Source organism: Ambystoma mexicanum, chromosome 7q (assembly GCF_040938575.1).
Source record: "Ambystoma mexicanum isolate Mex_15411 chromosome 7q, UKY_AmexF1_1, whole genome shotgun sequence".
Lineage (NCBI taxonomy): Eukaryota > Metazoa > Chordata > Amphibia > Caudata > Ambystomatidae > Ambystoma > Ambystoma mexicanum.
Window position 1 is genome coordinate 834,518,691 of NC_090941.1, and position 18,584 is coordinate 834,537,274.

The following is an 18,584-nucleotide window of genomic DNA, read 5'->3' on the forward strand; positions in this document are numbered from 1 at the left end:
AAGCAAAGAACACCATAATGATGTTGTGACGTTATCCTTGGATGCTGAGAAAGCTTTCGACCGTATTGAATGGACATATCTTTTAAGCACATTGAAAAGTTTTGGTTTTGGAGATACCATGATTGGATGGATAAGACTGCTGTATTCACGGCCAACTGCTTGTGTTCGGACTAATGGCATGAATTCAAGAGTATTTGAACTTGAGAGGCACGAGGCAAGGATGTCCACTGTCGCCGATTTAGTTTGTGATCGCCATGGAATTACTGGCTGTGAGGATAAGAGAAGAGGATAGAATTGAGGGAATACACTTTGGTGCCGCCTTCCAGAAAGTTTGGTTGTATGCGGATGACATGTTGGTGGTGGTTCAGAATGTGGAGAGCTCCATTCCTGCGCTGATGGAGTTGATCGATGAGTTCAACAAGGTTTCCGGATACAAGATCAATTGGACAAAGTCGGAAGCGCTGCCGGCATCAACCACTTGCACTGTTTTGAAGATGCAGGGCTTTCCCTTTAAGTGGTGTCCAAACAAAATGAGATACCTTGGGATTTGGCTAACGAATGATGTCTCGAAAATAATGGATGTCAATATTACACATGTGATTCAGTCTTTGGAGCTTGACTTGAAGAGATGGAGTGCACTTAAATTGAGTCTCTGGGGAAGAGTGAATGCCATCAAAATGACTTCGACACCACAAATCAACTATGTGCTCAGTGTGCTTCCCCTGGAAGTTAAAAAAGGCCATTAGAGGAAAATTGAGAGTTTAATCCAGTCTTTTCTCTGGGAGAACAAACAGCCACGCCTCAGTTTGTGGAAATTACAGCTGCCCCAAGACTGTGGGGGTTTGGGGGTTCCGGATTTTGAGAATTATGATCTCGCCTTTGGAGCCAGGCATCTGGTTCTGTTTATTGAAAATTCGGAGGATGTTTGGACACTGGCGGAATCAAGTAGTTCTTCTCTGTTACCGCCTAGAGCCATGCTGTCCACAGTGGATGGATCTGGTTATCGCTCATTTCCACCGACGAAATTCCTGAGAACTTGTTGGAGGGAACTATGGAAGAAGAGTAAACGCAAGGTATGTGATAATGATTACATCCCTATCTGGCTGAATCCAGGTATTTTGCTAAATGGGAAGCCGATATTGTGGTTGAACTGGCTCCTGAGTGGTGTACTATGGCTGAGTGATCTGATTGAAGACGGCAAATGCACAAATTAAAGATCTCGGAGACTGTACAATGGGTGAATACAGAAAATTGAGAGGTTTGCTGCGGAACCAAGGAACTGTTAATGGCAGTGGTTGGCAGTTATGGCTACCTGAATATAAGGCATTAGGTGGTATGGCGTCCAAGGTATATACAAATCTGGGCCACCAGTACACGCCAGCAGAGGGATTGTTAACTAAGTGGTCCGAGATCCTTGGCTCTGAAATGACTGTGGAGAGGTGGAGGTATCTTTGTAAAAACGTGACTCTGACTTCCATTAATCTTGGAGAACAATGCCGCCAAATCAAAATTCTTAATAGTGTGTTTTGGACTTCCCAAAGACTTTATGCGAGGGGGATGATTGACTCAGAGGCTTGTTGGAGGTGTAAGCATGATGTCGGCTCCTTTGAGCACTTGATCTGGGACTGTTATGAACTGAGGACATTTTGGAGGAAGGTCACTGAGAAGATTAATGAGGTTCTATTGCTGCAAGAGGATTTTGATTACAACACTATCATCTTGGGTGAGGATGATAACGTGGACGAACTCACTTATCCACAGAAATGCTGTTTTTTCAGGGCTGCAAATTCTGCGAAAAGAATTGTTTTGAGAAAATAGAAATGTGAGGAGAGGCCGACCTATTCAGAATGGGTGGAGGACTTGAGGCAGGTCGCCAGGATTGAGAAGGTGATCCTTTGCAGAAACAAAAAAATGAAATTGTTTGATGAAATGTGGGGTGGGTTTTTGGAAGGCATGTGATAATAAGTTGGTCTGTTTTGCATTTTTAATTCTGTGAAGGTTGGGGATGGTTTGGGGGGTGTGGATTCTTTGCGTTGAATTCTACAATTACAATGCTGATAAGGTTGATGTTTGTATGTTTTCTGTAAATTTCAATAAAAATTAATAATAAAAAAAAAAGAATTCTCACTTATAGTCACATAATTGTAGATAGCATAATGTGCTCCTTGAACACTTGTCCTATTTAAACCTTTAAAACTGGAAACGCTGTTGGAGGAACTGAAACCTTGGCCAACAACCATCATACCTCACTTAATGTTTGCTGGGAGGTGTTCTTTTCCCATCAACAATCAAGCATAGTAAAACGAAATTGAAAACTTGCACCTTGCAACAACAAAAAAAACCAACATACTCGTTGCTGATTATTATATATGCTCCAAATCAGGATTAAGAATCACTGATAACTTGATTTTCACTCACTCATCTAGCATATGGTTATAATTCCTGCAGAGCATGTTCATTGTAAAGCACCTAATACAAATAGTCACCTTATATACCAGGTCAGATTCTCCATCACACTCAAAGCCAACTTGTCTATTGTTTAGTACCAGGGGAGCCCTCTGGAGAATCCGACACAACCTTCTTACCCTTACACATCAATTATCACTCATTACATCACCCCAGCCTCTAGCCATCACTAGTCCTAGTGATTCTGAGGGATACGATCCCTCAGGTTCAAGGTATAGATGGGTCCATCCTTCTGGTCATTAACCCTCCTCTACTGCCTTCCACCCTTCTTCAACCTAAGGCTTATGATAGCTCAAATCCTCAACTTGAATTTGTCATTCTCTGAAGAAGACCTGTGATAAAAGAGTCCCGGGAGGATAGCTGGGGGGCAGTGTGCTCGCCTTGGAAGCAAGACGACGCAGAGCACCACAGGTTCGATCCCTGGGTCCGCGCTTAGAAACCTCTGGGTATTAAGCGTGTTATAAATAACCTATCATGTCATGTCATTTCATAGCATTTGATCATTCATCCAATTTTAGCTGCATTAATGTACAATTGACCACAGAGAAGGCAGCAAACTAGATGCCTGATGGAAGAGGAGAACCTGGCCATGCTGACGCACACACACACAAATGGGTGGTCTTTCTGAATGTACCCAATTTCATTCAAATGCTATGCTTCATACTTTGGAGAATTCAAACCATTTGATTATCTATCCCTCAAACCTCCCCCCCATACAAATACCTGCATCCTGCCCATCGACATCACTTCCTATTGCCCACCAGGTTATGACCTATACTTTATGATTAAAGGAAGACTTCCTGGCAGCCGCACTTACCTCTTTCAACAACATCCTGCTAATAGGTTACTTCAATACCAGGCTTGACATCCCAGGAACCAAGCTAGCTGAAGACTTGACATTCACCATGGCAGACTTCGATTTGAAACAATGGATTTAGGCACCAGCCTACTCTCACAGTCACACATTTAATGTTTATTCACTTCTGATTGCCAAGTATCAAACTCCATCACGGGGCCTATGTTTGCTAGTGAGACCATTTCCTGATTGAAGAATACCACCAGCCAATGCCAATGAAAGTGTCTAGTAATCATGGCCAGAACACAGATTACATATCGTTCAGACTAGAGAACAAAATGTTAAATACATTTGCAGACAATTTTCATCCACAAGGCCACAACCTACACTTGAGATCTGCAAGCCTGGCCAAAGGACCTCCACACTGCAATAACAAATACACAGAACCTACTATCACCTCCAGTGCCAAAACACCCTAAAGCCATTTTGAAAAGGAACAGGTGATTCGACCACTAATTGGCACCATTAAAATGGCAATGGAGGACACCATGTCTGGGCAGAGTCCGAAACCCCAATGACAAAGGTAAATGTATTCACCATGCCAGTATCTACAGAGTCACCATTAACTGGAAAAAGCCATATTCACCCACCAGATAACATAAGCAGCAAATAATAAACTTAAAGAACAACTGCCCTATTTCAGGGAGATGAGCAGTCTTTCACAAACTACCTCCAAACCAGACATATCCCAAACTCGAGTGGATAATGTGGCTTCAACTTCCAACAACAAAGTCAAAAATATAAAAATACTCATCTGCACTCTGTGAGAAACCAGACCGTATTCTCCCACCCTCTCCCTCAGGATCTTCCATTCAGGTGGCAAGGTAAGGGCCTTTGCTTTTGGATCCCAACCCTGGGGGTGGACAAGTGAGGGAGGATCACCTGAGTGGAGGGTCACAGGATATCGGGAGGAGGATACCCAAGGGTGAGACATGGTATTCACCCAATCCTGAAAACACACTAATGTACTCTCCCTCAGCCTTTGTGGGGTGTTTACAATCTTATCGCCCCTCACCATTTCCAACAAATACTGAGACGAGGAGGAGGCAACGAAGATCAGTAACAATTACCCATAGGAATAACATGGGGCAAGTAAGGGAAAACTACAATAGAAAGAACTCAGGTTGTCCCAGAGTCAGGCAGGGTCAAGCATTCAATAGTAACTACTCACACCTGACTCCACTTGACTGGTTTGTCCACTATGCAAGGTGTGGTCATACACAAAGAAATGAGCGAGTTTGGGATGCAGTATGGACCGGAGGAGCCCAGGAGCAGAGAGAAGCAGGAGCTGCAGGCTGGAGGAGGATGGCGTACAGAGACGCAGGCCCGGTGTGCAATAAAGGCTGCAGCGGTGCGAGGGAGCCGTGCCTCCAGGGAGACGGAGAAGCAGAGCCTGCATTCTGCCGGCCAGGTTCAGGAGAGTGCTTGTTCCCTTAGAGCCAGTGCCGACCCCAAGGGTGCTTGAAGTGCAGGTGGTGAAACCCTGCGATTCTTGAAGGAATCGCCTCTCAATGCGACGCTGTCCGGTGAGTTTGATGGAGAATGTGAGAAACTCTGGAGCCTGCATTTGGATGAGAGCGGAGCAGCAGAAAGGCACACATACAGTAAAAGCAGCACAGAACTGCAAGGAAAGGAAAGTGTAAAAGTTGAAAGCGCAGTTGACAGCAAGAGTGAAGCAGAAAAGTGAAAAGGCTGAAAGTGAAGCTGAAAGCAAAAATTAGCAGAAAGTATAAATGCGGCAGGACAGAGCCAAAGGTAAAACAAAAAGCAGATCAGAGATGAAAGCGAGTAAAAGACTGATTAAAGCAGAAAGAGAGAGAAAGTAACGAAAGGCACAAGGGTGCGAGTGGCCCGTAACGTAGAGGGGCACGGGAAGAGTCAAGGAAAGGTGCCATGGGCATGACAAAAAGGAAACCAGAAAAGAAGGTGAATGACAGCACTAGAAGGGTAAAGGACAAGTGCCAGGGGCACGATAAGAAAAGCAAGAATAAACAGTGCAAGTGAGCACAGAATGGCAGGAACAAGAAAAGGGGTGCAGGAAGCATTTGAAGGGAAAAAGGTAGCAAGAGATGAGTAATTGCACTTAGGAAAAGCAAAGAGCCTGGCGTTTTCGAATGCCTCGTATTCTACCCCATGAAAGGATGCTATGTGAAAAGGATTGTCAATAAGGAAAAGGTACATCCGGACAAGCTGAATTTGAGTTTTGAATTAGAGAGGTCTAAACCTGGGGAAGGGTGCCCTGTGAAATTAAGAAGGAACTGTGATGCATTGTGTTTTGTGTTTGAAAGCTGGAAGAGGCCTACGCTTGGGGAAGGGAAGCCTGAGAGACCCAACCAAGTTATCGACTTGTTAGTTTTCTTTGTAGAATTGGAAGGATTGGAGCATGGGGGAAGGGAACCCTGACAATCTTACCAAATGAATTGTGTTTTCAGCTCATGGTAGTTGATGACAAATGAATTGTGTTACATTTTTTTCTCCATGGTGTTTTGAAACTTGAATGAGCTAAAGCTTGGGGGAGAGAACCCCAAGGAACTCAAAGAGACACTGACAGATGTTGGAACAACTACAAGCGGACTGTGGAGAAGGTCTTACAAACAGCCCTGTTGATTGAACTCAGTTGTGTGACATTGACCAAACAGCAGCCTCTGGTTTCCCACTTTTTGTTGAACCACTATTTTTACTTTTTAAAAAGACTCCCTATTACATTTCTGTATAGAGTGAGGGCAAGCATAGGTTCAGACACAGACAGAGTTTTATTTTGGACTATTAGACAAAGACAGTCATTAGAAACATCAGTTAAGGGAATTACCTCTTTATAGTTAGGGCCGGTCAGGCATTACACCAACCTAGGAACCTTAGTAAACAAAGGTTTTCAAACTAACCCTTTTGAGTCTGTCTCTCTTTTGATACCATGCCTGTCTCACAACTCCTATGGTGAATAACCTACCTGAAAGAGCCAGGTAAGGTCATTCTTCTCGACTTTCATCGAGCAGAAGACATGCTAAAAATAGTTAGCAAACGTAAACCATCCAAAATCATAGTAGAACCTTGCTCATCCAACCTGATTCACTCACGCATGGACACCTCAGTCAGCCCCGTCGCAACATTATCCAATGCCTCATTGTGATTAGGTATCCTCTGCACTAGTCAGCAAATATTTCCCCACTGTTCATGAAAGCCAAGGGTAGCCCAACATCGCTGTAACTATCAAGTATCCACCATCCTCTTTGAATCTAAAGTGATTGTAAGGACTGTGATGAAACAGCTGCAAGACTACAGTGAAATGTTTTAACTATTTTATGTTCTATTTTATGACAAGCAATACGGCGTCCGACTTGGTTTATCTAAACCAATTGTGGAATGCTTCAGGGATCATCCCTCTCATCCTGGCTGTTTGTCGTCTACTGCTGCTCCATGATGGAAAGTCTCAATCTCAAGTTGACCTTTACCATCTACGTCAATTAAGAATGCCCTTGAACATAGTTCAGGCTAGCAATCTACCCAGTGTCTCACTGCTGGTGGTCTGTCGTCAAAGACTGGATGTTCAACAGCCAACTTCTAAACCTAGGCAAAACAAAAACTATTCTATGTGGGCCAATTACGATTGCTGTCCCGTCCTAGTTGTGGCCCAATGACATCAGACCATTCCTTACTCCTGTGTCTGAAGTAAGAAACCTGGGAGTAATCTTTCATCAGAAGCTACATTTCAAGCATCAGATCTCATCTGTCGACAGCAGTTGTTACTTCACACTGATGTTAATAGCTTTACAAGGACTGGAAATGAACCAGCAAGTGCACTGTAACCACATTTTAGTTGTGTCTTGGCCCTCCAAAAAAACAGATTGCTCACCTCCAGGTGATTCAAAACCAAGCAGCTTGCCTCATCTTTGGTTTACAGAAAGGCAATCATGTGCCACGGGTATTCAAATAACGTCACTGGCTACCTATCTATGAAGGGATTAAATTCAAAGTAATGCTCATCATTAAAGGGGTATCCTGGAACATGAGCTACAACTCCAAACAACTCAATAAATACAGACTAAAGAGAACCTTAAGGTACAGCAAAGCAAATAAACTACACCATACCGAAAGACAAGGCAGGAGAGCAGTTTCAGCCGCAAAGCAGAAACTTTGGAATTTCCTGCCATTGACAATAAAACTTGAACCGAAACATCTAAGCTTTTTTAAATTGATTTTTTAGGCATTTTCAGCAAACTCTGCTTACCAAACATGGTTCACTCCATTGTGATCAAACTCAAACCAGGTCCTATTGACACTTTCTGTGGAAAGTTAATAACTAATTCCATAAACCCTTCATTGTACCTAAAGGGGAATTGACCGTTTACTCGGCACACCAACAATTTTGACTGTTTCTACACTATGTAAATGTGCTTAACCCTCATCCAATTATCTAACCCAATTCCCACACCCCTTTCCCCAAGTGCTCTGAACTATCTTGTTATGCATGTTGGGGTGCTTTACCAAACTCCAAAAATAAAATAAAATAAGAAAAGGCACAATGGCACTGTGTTTTATTTAAACCTTTAATGGTGGAAGAGTTTCTCCAGGAGGATTTTTCAAAAACTTCAAATGCTTATTTCTCCACAGGAATGAAATATAAATCTGGAACAAAAAGATATGAGTCAATGTTTTAGTGTGATCCAAGTACTCACTTAACGTTTTTTTTAAAGTTTGGTTTGGGCTTTTACAGTCTCTTATGAGTCAAATACAACAAAAATATTGACTGAAAACTTGGCTTTTTTTAAAAATAAATGACCCAGACGTATACTGATGTGATTTGTTTATAAAATGCAACATTTAGAAAAGATCCCCAAGACCATCGATGGGTACTTCCAGTGCCATAACATGCATGTTTGGGCTAGAACATTTACTTTTTTGTATTTTAAACCCAAATGGTTTGCTTTTTTGGCTTTACCACTAGAAAGAAAGCACCGGTTTAATAGAATTTGGTAGTGCTCTGCAGGAATCAGCCCTACATACTTCAAGACATCGCAAAAAAAGGCTGCAAAAAATAAAATTAACAGTAGCCATTTGTGAGTGATTAGTGACTCTTGCCAAGTAAGAAAAGGTCTGATGTGTGCAAGTGGAGAACTGAGGGGGTGAATTACTTTATAGGCTAGGCTAGTAGCTTGCAAATTGAGATCTCTGCCCCTGGTAAAAAGTCTGAAAGTTCCTGCCCACTGATATGAATATTCTAAGTGAATGAAGTGGGACTATTCATGATTGAGCATATGCGCTACTACACTACAATTAGCATTCCAACAGCAGGCAATATGCCTCAACCTGTGTAACTAAGTACATCATTGTTACCAAGTACAGTCAGGTGCTGGACTCCATACGGATTACAACAAAGCAGTTTTCAGATTCAAAATGTTTGCTTCGGAGGCAGAAATTACCCTTTACCTTGGGGGGAGCTGGTGTCAAGCTCAAGATTTTCCACTCAGATTCCAAAATAGAAATGAGTATTATAAAGGTGCAGGAGTACGAGTCTGACACAATGGTGGCACAGTGGTTGGCAAAGACTTTTATTCAAGTAAGAATAAAGAGGAAACCTTTCTCTCCCTAACTCTAACAGGTGTTTCCCTGCCTCTACTAGAACTAAGGAATCGGTCAGAACGTTCAAGTAAATAAAAACAGTATAAAGTTGTGTCAAAATGCCTACCCCTCACACTTGTAACTAATAAGAAAAGGGTAATGGATCTTCTTGGTCCAGAACAATGACTCCCTCATTCTGGATAATGAGACATAGTTCCAATCGTAGGGGGAATTTCACCTGTGAGAATGACTCCCTTCCCCCAGGTCTAAGTTCCTTTCTGAGGAAAACAAAGTTCCAGCTTGTGGTGCCGTAAGGTTTCAGTTCCAATTCAAAAGAAAAAGTTCCAATGAATCACCATCCCATATTGGCCATAGTTTTGTTTCACTAATGGGTTCCTAGAGAATGCCTCCCTTCTCCAGGTATTTGGTTCTCAATGTTCTCACAGTGCCTGGGGAATGACTCCCTTCCTCGGGCCTTTATCTGTCTTACTGGCTTTACGATACACAATCTTTGGGAAAATCACCAGGAGTTATTGCTTCCTTCTCCTAAGGTTTCATGGCTTCACAGTTCACAAGGGCTGGGCGAAATTACTCCCTTCCCGCAGGCCCTTCTTGGACTTTCACACGCAGTTCACACTGGCAGTGGGAACGCCTGCCTTCCCCTGGCTTCTTTGCTCCTTTTGGCCTTCACAATTCAATATTTCTTTGCCACTTTTGGCTTTCACAATTCACTGTTTAATATTACCAGGTGAAATGCCTCCCTTCACCCCCTGGCACTTAAATAAGTTCACATGAGCTCCCAGTCTTATGGGTACGGGTCCTAGACCAGTGTATTCCTCCAGTCTTGGTGCAGCAATCCTGGTTCACTATCGTGCCAGGTACTGTGACTATGAAGATGACTTAGGTTACTGTTCTTAAAAGGGTGTGCGTCCCTGACCTGCACTCAAATGCTTGTTAGCCCTTTTGGATGTCCACCAACCTTCCCAGCAACCCAGGTAGCTGAAAGGGGTTTACCAGTGTTTTTCGGCAGGTCACAGGCTCTCCTCTGTGTCCTTTCGTGCCTCTTGCGGCCCCTGCTGCTTTCTGGTGTGCAGCAGCGGCTCCACAGTTTTGGGTTCCCTACGGGCTGCGCGTCTCCTGTGGACCGCACTTTCCAGCTGATCCTCGTGTCTGGACGCCTGCTTCTCCACGGCTCCGGCCAGTCTCTCCACAGTGGACCAGATAGGGACAGCTCTGCCTGCAGGGCAGCATCCCCAACAACAACTTCTCCTGTTCTACGCCCCGGTCTGCCTCCAGTCTCGTGGTTCCTCCAGGGAGGGCTTATCTCCCCTTCTTGGCTTCCCTCTTCAGTTTTGAATGAGCTCTGTCCGATCAGGTTGTGAGAGAAACGAAGACTGTTCATTCACGGTCTTGTAACTGCTCTCTATGCTTCCGCACTTCTTCATCCCAGTACTGATCTTGAGGTCTTTGAGGCAGTCAATTGCTCTTTCCCTCATCTCAGTACTTCGGGGATACATGTCCCTTGAGGAGTCTACAGTCTTCCTCATCCCAGTACTTCCTATGGTATGACAAAAACACATAGGAACACTAGGAAAAGTGTTGGTGGGAGAGGGGTAGGAAGGAGTCTCAGGATGTGGTGGGTTATGGGGATAACATGTTCTCCCCAGGTTGTCACAAATCGCATGAGCGCTTCCTTCCCATGAGATCCACCCACTGAGCACCTCCCGCATGTGGACTATCGGATAGCGGCCTCACCTCCCTGGCCTCATGGGAAGGGGCTCCCTATCTTGCCTCTGTGGTTTGCCAGCTTTGGGACCTTTCATAGATTCACATACTTTGAATACTTCCTGTTGTCACTCTGGCAACCCTGAGTAACATTAAGCCAATAGTAATGCAACAAGAAACTCATATGTGCAGGCTAGCCATCTTATTGTGGGTATTTTATTAGTTGGCCAATGAGGTGGAGTGGATTAGGCTCCACCTCTGGAGGTCATCTTTAAATATACTTTAGTGTTCATGTAGTATTAACATTGTAACTACTTGCCATGCAGTATAGAAGGGTGGATTATTGAGAATCCATGAAAAATATCAATGATGGAGAACTGTAATTAAGTTAATCTTTGTAATGCACTGGATCTTTCATTGGTTCACAAGAATAGATTAAAACACAGTAACATAATGAGAAGGCCAAGAGAGATGGAAACCGATGCTTTAACTTAGAATAAAATCTAGCAAATATACTGGATAGGAATTCTAGCATGAAACATAGCTATAGCAGCACTGTTTCTAGTAAGGCTGGTGGGTAGCCTTTGGAAAAGACAGCCACATCTATTCTATTACACTGGGTGTCAATCAAAGCTTCGATGGATATTAAACTGTGCTGCTCAGTGCATAAGGTTTAAGTTACTTACCTGTAACTATTGTTCTCCAGCATGGGTCTGGCAAGGATTCACGTGCTCATGAATATTCCCTGTTGTCAGGCTGGGAATCCTCTGTAAAAGAAAAAACAGTTTCACTTTCACTTAAAAACTATATTTCTGCTCTAAAACAATCACTGTCCTCTGGGTCATACTGCCCCCATCCAATTAGAGTCCTCTCCCTAAGCCCCGTCTCTGGCAGCCATCTTCAGATTTGGTAAGCACGTAAAGTGGCAGTATGACCAAGAACAGCCGCAGAGGGGACGGAGGGAGGGTTCCCATGTAAAGACATGCCAGACCCATGCTGGAGAACAATAGTTACAGGTGAGTAACTTAAACTTTCACACGCATGGGGTCTGGCATGGATTCACATGCTCATGAATAACGAATACATAGCAGTACAACATTACACAACCACGAAGGTGGCAAGGCTCAACAGAAGCAATTAATTCTTACCTCCGGAACAGTCTCACCTCAAGCGAACAGGTTTCGTAGCACTGCTTGGCTAACTCTAGACTCCTCCGTAGAATCCCTGTTGATGCAGAAGAACCTCGTTAAGGTGTGCGTGGGCCTCCACGTCGCAGCCCTACAGATGTCCAGCAAGGGCACACCAGACAGGAACGCTGTCGTCGCAGCGATTGCTCTGGTGGAGAGGGCTCTCAAACAGCTGGGCAGCGGTCGGTTAGCCAACCGATGACAGTGTGTGATGCAGCCGGAGAGCCACCTTTAAATGGAAGCCTTGGACAGGGCCTTCCCATGGTTCACAGGACCAAAGTTAACAAACAGCTGTGAAGTCTTCCGAATACTCTTTGTGCGTGTCAAGGCGTGAGCAAAGTCCAGCATGTGCAAGGCCCTTTCCGCTGGTGACAAAGGTTTTGGGGGGTAAATAAACAGGTAACAACAAAGGTTCTTTGAGGTGGAATTTCGACAGAACCTTCAGCATGAAGGAGGGGTGCGTACGCAGCACCACCCTCGATTCGTGGAAAGTCAGGTATGGTTGCTTGAAGGATAGGGCCTGGATCTCACCCACCCTACTGGCAGAGGGCCACAAGGAAAGCTGCTTTCCACAAGAGGAACTTGAGAGTCGCCTGATGCATAGACTCGAAGGGGACCTCCCATGAGCCTCGTCAGAACCATGTTGAGTTCCCACGCCGGGGCAGGAGCCTTCACTGGCGGTAAAGATCGTAAACGTCCCTCGAGAAATTCCTTACGAGTCAATGGGACCAAAGTGAAGATCTTCCTGGAGATCTGGTACAGTGGGAGATAGCTGCCAGATGCACCTTGATAGAGGCGTGCACGAGTCCGGCCTTGGCCAAGGATAGCAAGTAAAGAGGAACCTGCAGGGCCATGACCCTCAGAGGGGTTTTCTTCTGAGATTGGCAACGCGGAACGAAATGCTTCCACTTGTGACCGTAGCACTTCAAAAGTTGCCAACGCTCTGGCCTTGGCAGGGCCTGCCTGCAGTCCACATGCAACTGATATCCTCCAAACTCTAGGGCTGCAGGACCCAAGCCCTCAGGTTAAGCGATCCTGGGTCGTGATGCAGGACTGCGCCTCTTTCACTGGTGAGAAGATCCAGAACCAGCAGCAGCTTTATCGGCGGCGACGCTGACAGGCTGAGAAGGTCCGGATACCAATTCTGCTGCGGCCATGCCGGGATGATGAGTATCATCTTGCAAGGACACTGTCAGTGTGTCGATGACTCGTAGTAGGAATGGGAATGGCGGGAACGCGTACAGGAACAGCCCTTCCAACAGGAAAGAGAATGCGTGCCCCAGGCTCCTCGGCAGGTGGAACCTGCTGGCAAACTTCTGGCATTTGGAATTCACGTCCGTCGCAATCAGTTTTATTTGGGGCCTGCCCCACTTGACGTACAGGCGGTCCACCTGATCCTGACAAAGCTTCCACTTGTGGCAGGATGGTGCAATGGTGTTCTCGACTCCGCCAGGAGGAAGAGGAACATCCCCTGTCTGAAGGCCCAGCGCCACAAATCCTGCACTGGGGATCGAGTGCCCCCTTGCTTCCTGAAGTAGAAAATGGTGGTGGTGGTGTTGTCCGTGAAGATCCTCACCACCTTGCCTTTCAGAGACGGTAGGAACAACTTGAGGGCCCAGAACCCAGCTCGTAGCTCCAGGATGTTGATATGAAGATCCTTCTCCTTCGGCAGCCAGAGGCCCCATCCCTCTAGAGAGGCATTCATGGTGACCGTTTCCTGGTATTGCGAGCTTTGAAATCCCATGCCTTGGGCGATGTTGGAGGGAACGCCCCACCATACTATCAACCGACAGAACCCATCGTTGAGCGAGATCTTGTCCGTGATGCTTCCGAACACCTGTATAAAGTGGGCGTCCAGGAATTCCTGAAGGGGTCCCATTTGCAACCTGCAGAGCCGGACGAAGAAGATGCAGGTCGACATCATGCCCACTAACGACTTGATGGCCAGCACCGTAGTCATCTTCGTCGATGACAGGCGTTGCACCTTTCCGAGAATGACTGCTATCCGCTCCTCCTAGGGCAACGCCAGGCAAGACACCATATTGAGTCTGGCACCTAGGAAGAGCGCATTCTGTGATGGCGTTAAGCAGGACTTTGGATAGTTGACAGAGAATCCCAGATCCTATTAGCAGGACGGTCACATCTGTGTGTTCTTTGGCCAGCACCGGCGAGCAGTTGCGAATCAGCCAGTCATCCAGGTACGGGTATACGTGTATGCCCTGTAGACGTAGATGAGCCGCCACTGGCGGCAGGCATTTCGTGAACACTCTGGGGGCCGACTTCAAGCCGAAAGGTAGGACCTTGAACTGGTAGTGTCTTACCTGCACCACAAAACAGAGACACATTCAATGTTTCTTGTGAATGGGGGCGTAGAAGTAGGCGTCCACCAGATCCAACAAAGTCAAGAAGTTTCCTCTATCCAGTTGGCCGAGCACGTGTTAACAACAGGACCATCCTGATTTTTTGGACTTTAGTTATTTGTTCAGACGCTGTAGGTCTAGGATGGGCCACCAGCCCCGTCTTCTCTATCGCCCCTTTTCGCAGCATGGCCCGTACCTCTTCCAGGAGCGGAGGGATGCGCTACTGCTGACGGGCAACTGGAGGGATACGCGGTCACCTGCATTGAAACTCCAGGGTGTGTCCTTGGGCAAGAGCGTTCAACACCCATCTGTCAGTGGTGATCTTTCGCCATTCGCTGAAAAACCTTGTCAGCCGGCCTCCCACTGGGTTGCATGAGTGGGGGCCCGATGTCCCAGCCAGTTCAGGCTTGCTTCGGCACTGGCAACCCTGTCCACCACTACCGTAGGCCTGGGAACGGCCTCTGTAGGCTTCCTGGGTTGTGAATCTGGAAGGCTGTCATTACAATGCTGAGAAACCTTTGGAAGACCTGCTCAACTTTCCCCTGGAGGAGCGAAAAGAAGAGCAGTGTTGCTAGAGAGTGCCCAGGGAATGGGCCGTCTCCATATCCACTTTGATGGCCTGAAGGGACGCGTCGACGGCCTTCCCAAAAAGCTTCTCCCTGTCGAAGGGCATGTCTAGCACCTTTGCCTGGGCCTCCTGATGGAAATTGATGGCTTTCATCCAACCTTGGCAACAAAGGCAGACACTGTTCCCCATTTGTCAGAACCCAGTGTTGGCAACGCCCAATGTCACTGTGATGACGTGATCCGACGCCACTTCCCCTTCCGGGTAGAGAGCGATTGCCTCCATCTTCTTATCGCCAGGGAGGAACTCCAGAATCGGCACCAGCTTGTACCACAACTCCCTGTCGTACCTGGCCAGGGTCGACAGTACGTTGGGCACCTTGATAGTATACGCCGCAGTGTAAATCACCTTCTTTCCCATGCGTCCATCCTTTTCCCCTCACTGTGCAGAGGGACCGTAAATGACGAGGACAAGTTGGCGGACCGCTACATTGCGGCCGCCGATACCACCGAATCCAGCGATGGCTGCGACATCAGGCACTTGGGTGCGTAGTCCGGTGCCCTATATTTCTTCTCCAGCCAATCTCGTTTGACTGGAGTCATGCAAGGGTTCTTCATGAGGTCCAAGCCCTCATCCTAAATATTGTCCAGAAAGGGCAGTGCCATGATCGTCTTCCTCTTGGCCTTGCACCTCTGGTACAAAAAGCCCTCCTTCTTGGTTTCCTCAGGCACCAGCTGGAATAGCTTGGAGTGGAATGATCCTACCTCATCCAGTGGGAACACCCTATGTGGAGCATCCACGTGCAGAGATTCACCATCCGCTGCGACGATATCCTCATCATCCGTCGCTGTGGCCGTATCCATCCCCGTGTCTGGGTCTGCTGGGGGAGAAGGGACCCAGCATGGTGGCGGAGGTTGAAATGGGGGCATTAGATGACGCTTCCTCTTCTTCACTTGTGGCTGATCGGGGACCTGGGAGACCACAGGTACCAGAGCCATCATCATTTGGATCACTGACACCAAGGTGTGTAGAGTCGACATAATATCTAAGGAAATGTCCCTTGGTTGAGATAGCAGAAGAGGAAAACTAGGCTCTGCGCCGTCATCACAGTCCTCTTCAACGTCCTCGGGACTGTATGTAAGGAGTCCTGATCTTCGTTGTGCATGGACGAGACCTCCATCGCTTGGGCGACGGCCTGTGAGTGCTATTTCGGGGCTCGCCTCGGCCTCCTCTTCCCCCTGAGGGTCTTGAACCGGAGCCTGCACCGGTTTCACCACTTCAGCTGTGCCTGCAGACTTTGCCAAAGTCACTGGAGCGGTGTCATGCCTTGGGGGAAAGGACATATTCTGAGCTGTGGGAGTTACCCTCGTAGGATCAGCACCCTTAGCTGTTGTGGCAGTAGCGGTCGTCAACTGTCGCCAAAGAGGTCTTTGCCTGTTCCGGTTGAGAACGCTTGCGATGTTCGGCCTTCTTCTCCTCCCTCGGCTTCTCGGATTTCACACGTAGTTTATCAGGGGTAGATGACTTCCTCCTCGAAGAGGTACCTGATTGTCGGCTGGCAATGGAGGCGGAGGGCGACGCTAATTGTGCCCTATCCACTTTGGGACCCAATTCCGTGGCAAACCTGGTGGACTCGGACTTGCGGCTCTTGTCCTTATCTTGGGCCCCCACGGATAAGGCACTCTTAAAGGACTTAGAAGACTGCTCCTCGGACCAGCCGGTCCTGGGTGAGGCATGACCCTGGTCGGGGCACGGATCAGAGGCCTTGGCGTTGATTGATTGATTTGTTTATTTATAGAGCGCCTTACACCAAGGCACTGTACAATGGAACAACTCTTAAGCCATGCCGCCAGCCTACTATGCTTGTCCAATGTTATCTTCTTGGAGAAACCAAGGCATATCTTGCCCTCTACATCCTTGGGGTTCGGGTGCAGGCAGTAGAGGCATTGCAGGTGCTTGTCCTCCTCGAACACGTTCCGCAGTCCGCATTTGGTGCAGGGCCTCAAGAGGGACCTTCCCTCCTTTTCCTCCATCATGGTCAGAGGGCGCGAAGTAGGCCCAAAGGCATTGAAGAATCTTTGACGATCTTCGCCCTTGAGGGGCGCAAAACTTCACAGACAACAGATCCCCCGCTGTCAGCAGATGAAGAAGAGAGCACACAGGCTTCCTTGAAACCAAAATAGAACTTTTTCCGTCAAAAACACAAGAAAATGCACAAATAGCTCAGAGCAAACCGGAGGACTCCCAATACTGAAGAGTGCAGTAAAAATCTGAAGATGGCGGCCAGAGGAGGGGCTTAGGGAGAGGACTGTCATTGGATGGGTGAGGTGGGGAGTATGACCCATAGGACAGTGATTGGTATACAGGAGAAATACAGTTTTTAAGTGAAAGTCTAATTGTTTTTTCTTTTACTGAGGATTTGCAGCCTGACGACAGGTAATATTCATGAGCAAGTGAATCCATGCCAGACCATATGCTGGAGAAAGGTAGTTTTGATACAAGTCAGTCCCCCACCCCCTTTTGAAAGTGAAACGTTTTCTAGTTGAGGACGTTGTGATGAAGTCTCTTACCTGTCCCTTGGAGTGATGTTGGGGCCCATGGGGGCCTTGTTTCAGCCTCTTGCTCCCGATTCTGGATCCGCAGATGGAGCAGGGAGGACTCTTGCCAGCCCTACCATGGCCAAGGTAGGAGCTCACCACAGAAGGCCACAATGCAACTCTGTACTTTTAAGGAACTTCGATGAGGCCGGAACTGTATTGCACGCAAGAGCCCATCACGAGTCCTAGCTTCCAACTCAAACATCAGTTTCTGTCTTTTTATAATTCTAATATTTCATTGGAGAAGGGAGGAAGCAAGAAACAAATATTGCAAGCATCATGAATGTGTATTACAGACTGTTTAGAAGATTAAGGGAGAAGTGCAGGAATACGTGCAGTAAATTCCTCTTGCATGCAGCATGAAAATGGGAGCAGGAGCGAGATTCAAGGAACTCTGCCGGCCTCAGGTCTCAATCTCAATGATGTACTGTGCTGATGTCACTTCCACCAAGATATCATCTCATAAGTGGCCAGTCTTGTACTTGAGGAGACCATATGCTTGAATGCCTTATGAGAGAAAGCTGCTAATACAATGCTCAGATCTCAAACTGGGCGGGGAACTTGCATGGTCGAAAACAGCCCCTAGCCAGCCCATCAACCTTTCTCTTGGTCACCAGATGTGCCATTGAGAAGTCAAATGAAGAGCAATTTCTGTAGGTTCCAATAGCCACCAAATCTGTGCAACTGAAGTCTATCTGTAGCCCGAGTTCAGCCAAGTCAGAAAGAAAGGAAAGGACTTGATCCAGCAAGCACAGAAGAAGATACAGCTTCAAATCCAAAGAACAGTGCGACAAGCTAAGTCATTTAACTCCTGTATTGGCCCCTAGTCAATTATTTTTGGGTCGCCTGAATAACTAATTTTCCTGAGAGGGATCCAAGGTGCCCCAGAGTCAGCTCTTCAGAAACCAGAGCAGTAAGTTTCATGATTGAGCGGCAGGGGTGGAAAACCTACCCTCCAAATCCACCTGCAAGACAATCAGAGTACATTTTGTGAGAAATGTTAAGTCTTGACGGGCAAGAACCTTGAGGTTTGAAAACTTATATATGGCTGGCCAATGGGGAGGGGGTCACTGGCATCAGGGAGTCACTCTGAAGGATTCCACTTGAGGATTACTTTGGGTATGAGGGCAATTGGGGAAAAAGGCATAGTTCAACATACCCAACCATGAGATATGAATGTCTTCCCTGAAGAAGCCATGACTAATGCCATTGATGGAGACAAAGTCTATGCTCTTGGTGTTGCTAGGGGCGCAAAAAGATCCACCTGTGGCG

The 18,584-nt window shown here is 46.7% G+C and overlaps 1 protein-coding gene across 3 annotated transcripts in view; it reads right to left on the reverse strand.

The window, feature by feature from the left end:
- The window catches only part of CEP57 (centrosomal protein 57), a 1,562,635-nt gene that overhangs the window by 61,998 nt on the left and 1,482,053 nt on the right, over nucleotides 1-18,584 (reverse strand). For 2 of the 3 annotated variants that reach the window (XM_069639189.1, XM_069639191.1), the window contains one exon: nucleotides 7,865-7,945. The exons of the other annotated variant lie outside the window; for it this stretch is intronic. In XM_069639189.1, coding sequence (XP_069495290.1) covers nucleotides 7,865-7,945 — 81 coding nt within the window. The remainder of the gene's footprint in view (nucleotides 1-7,864; nucleotides 7,946-18,584) is intronic. 3 annotated transcript variants of the gene reach the window in all.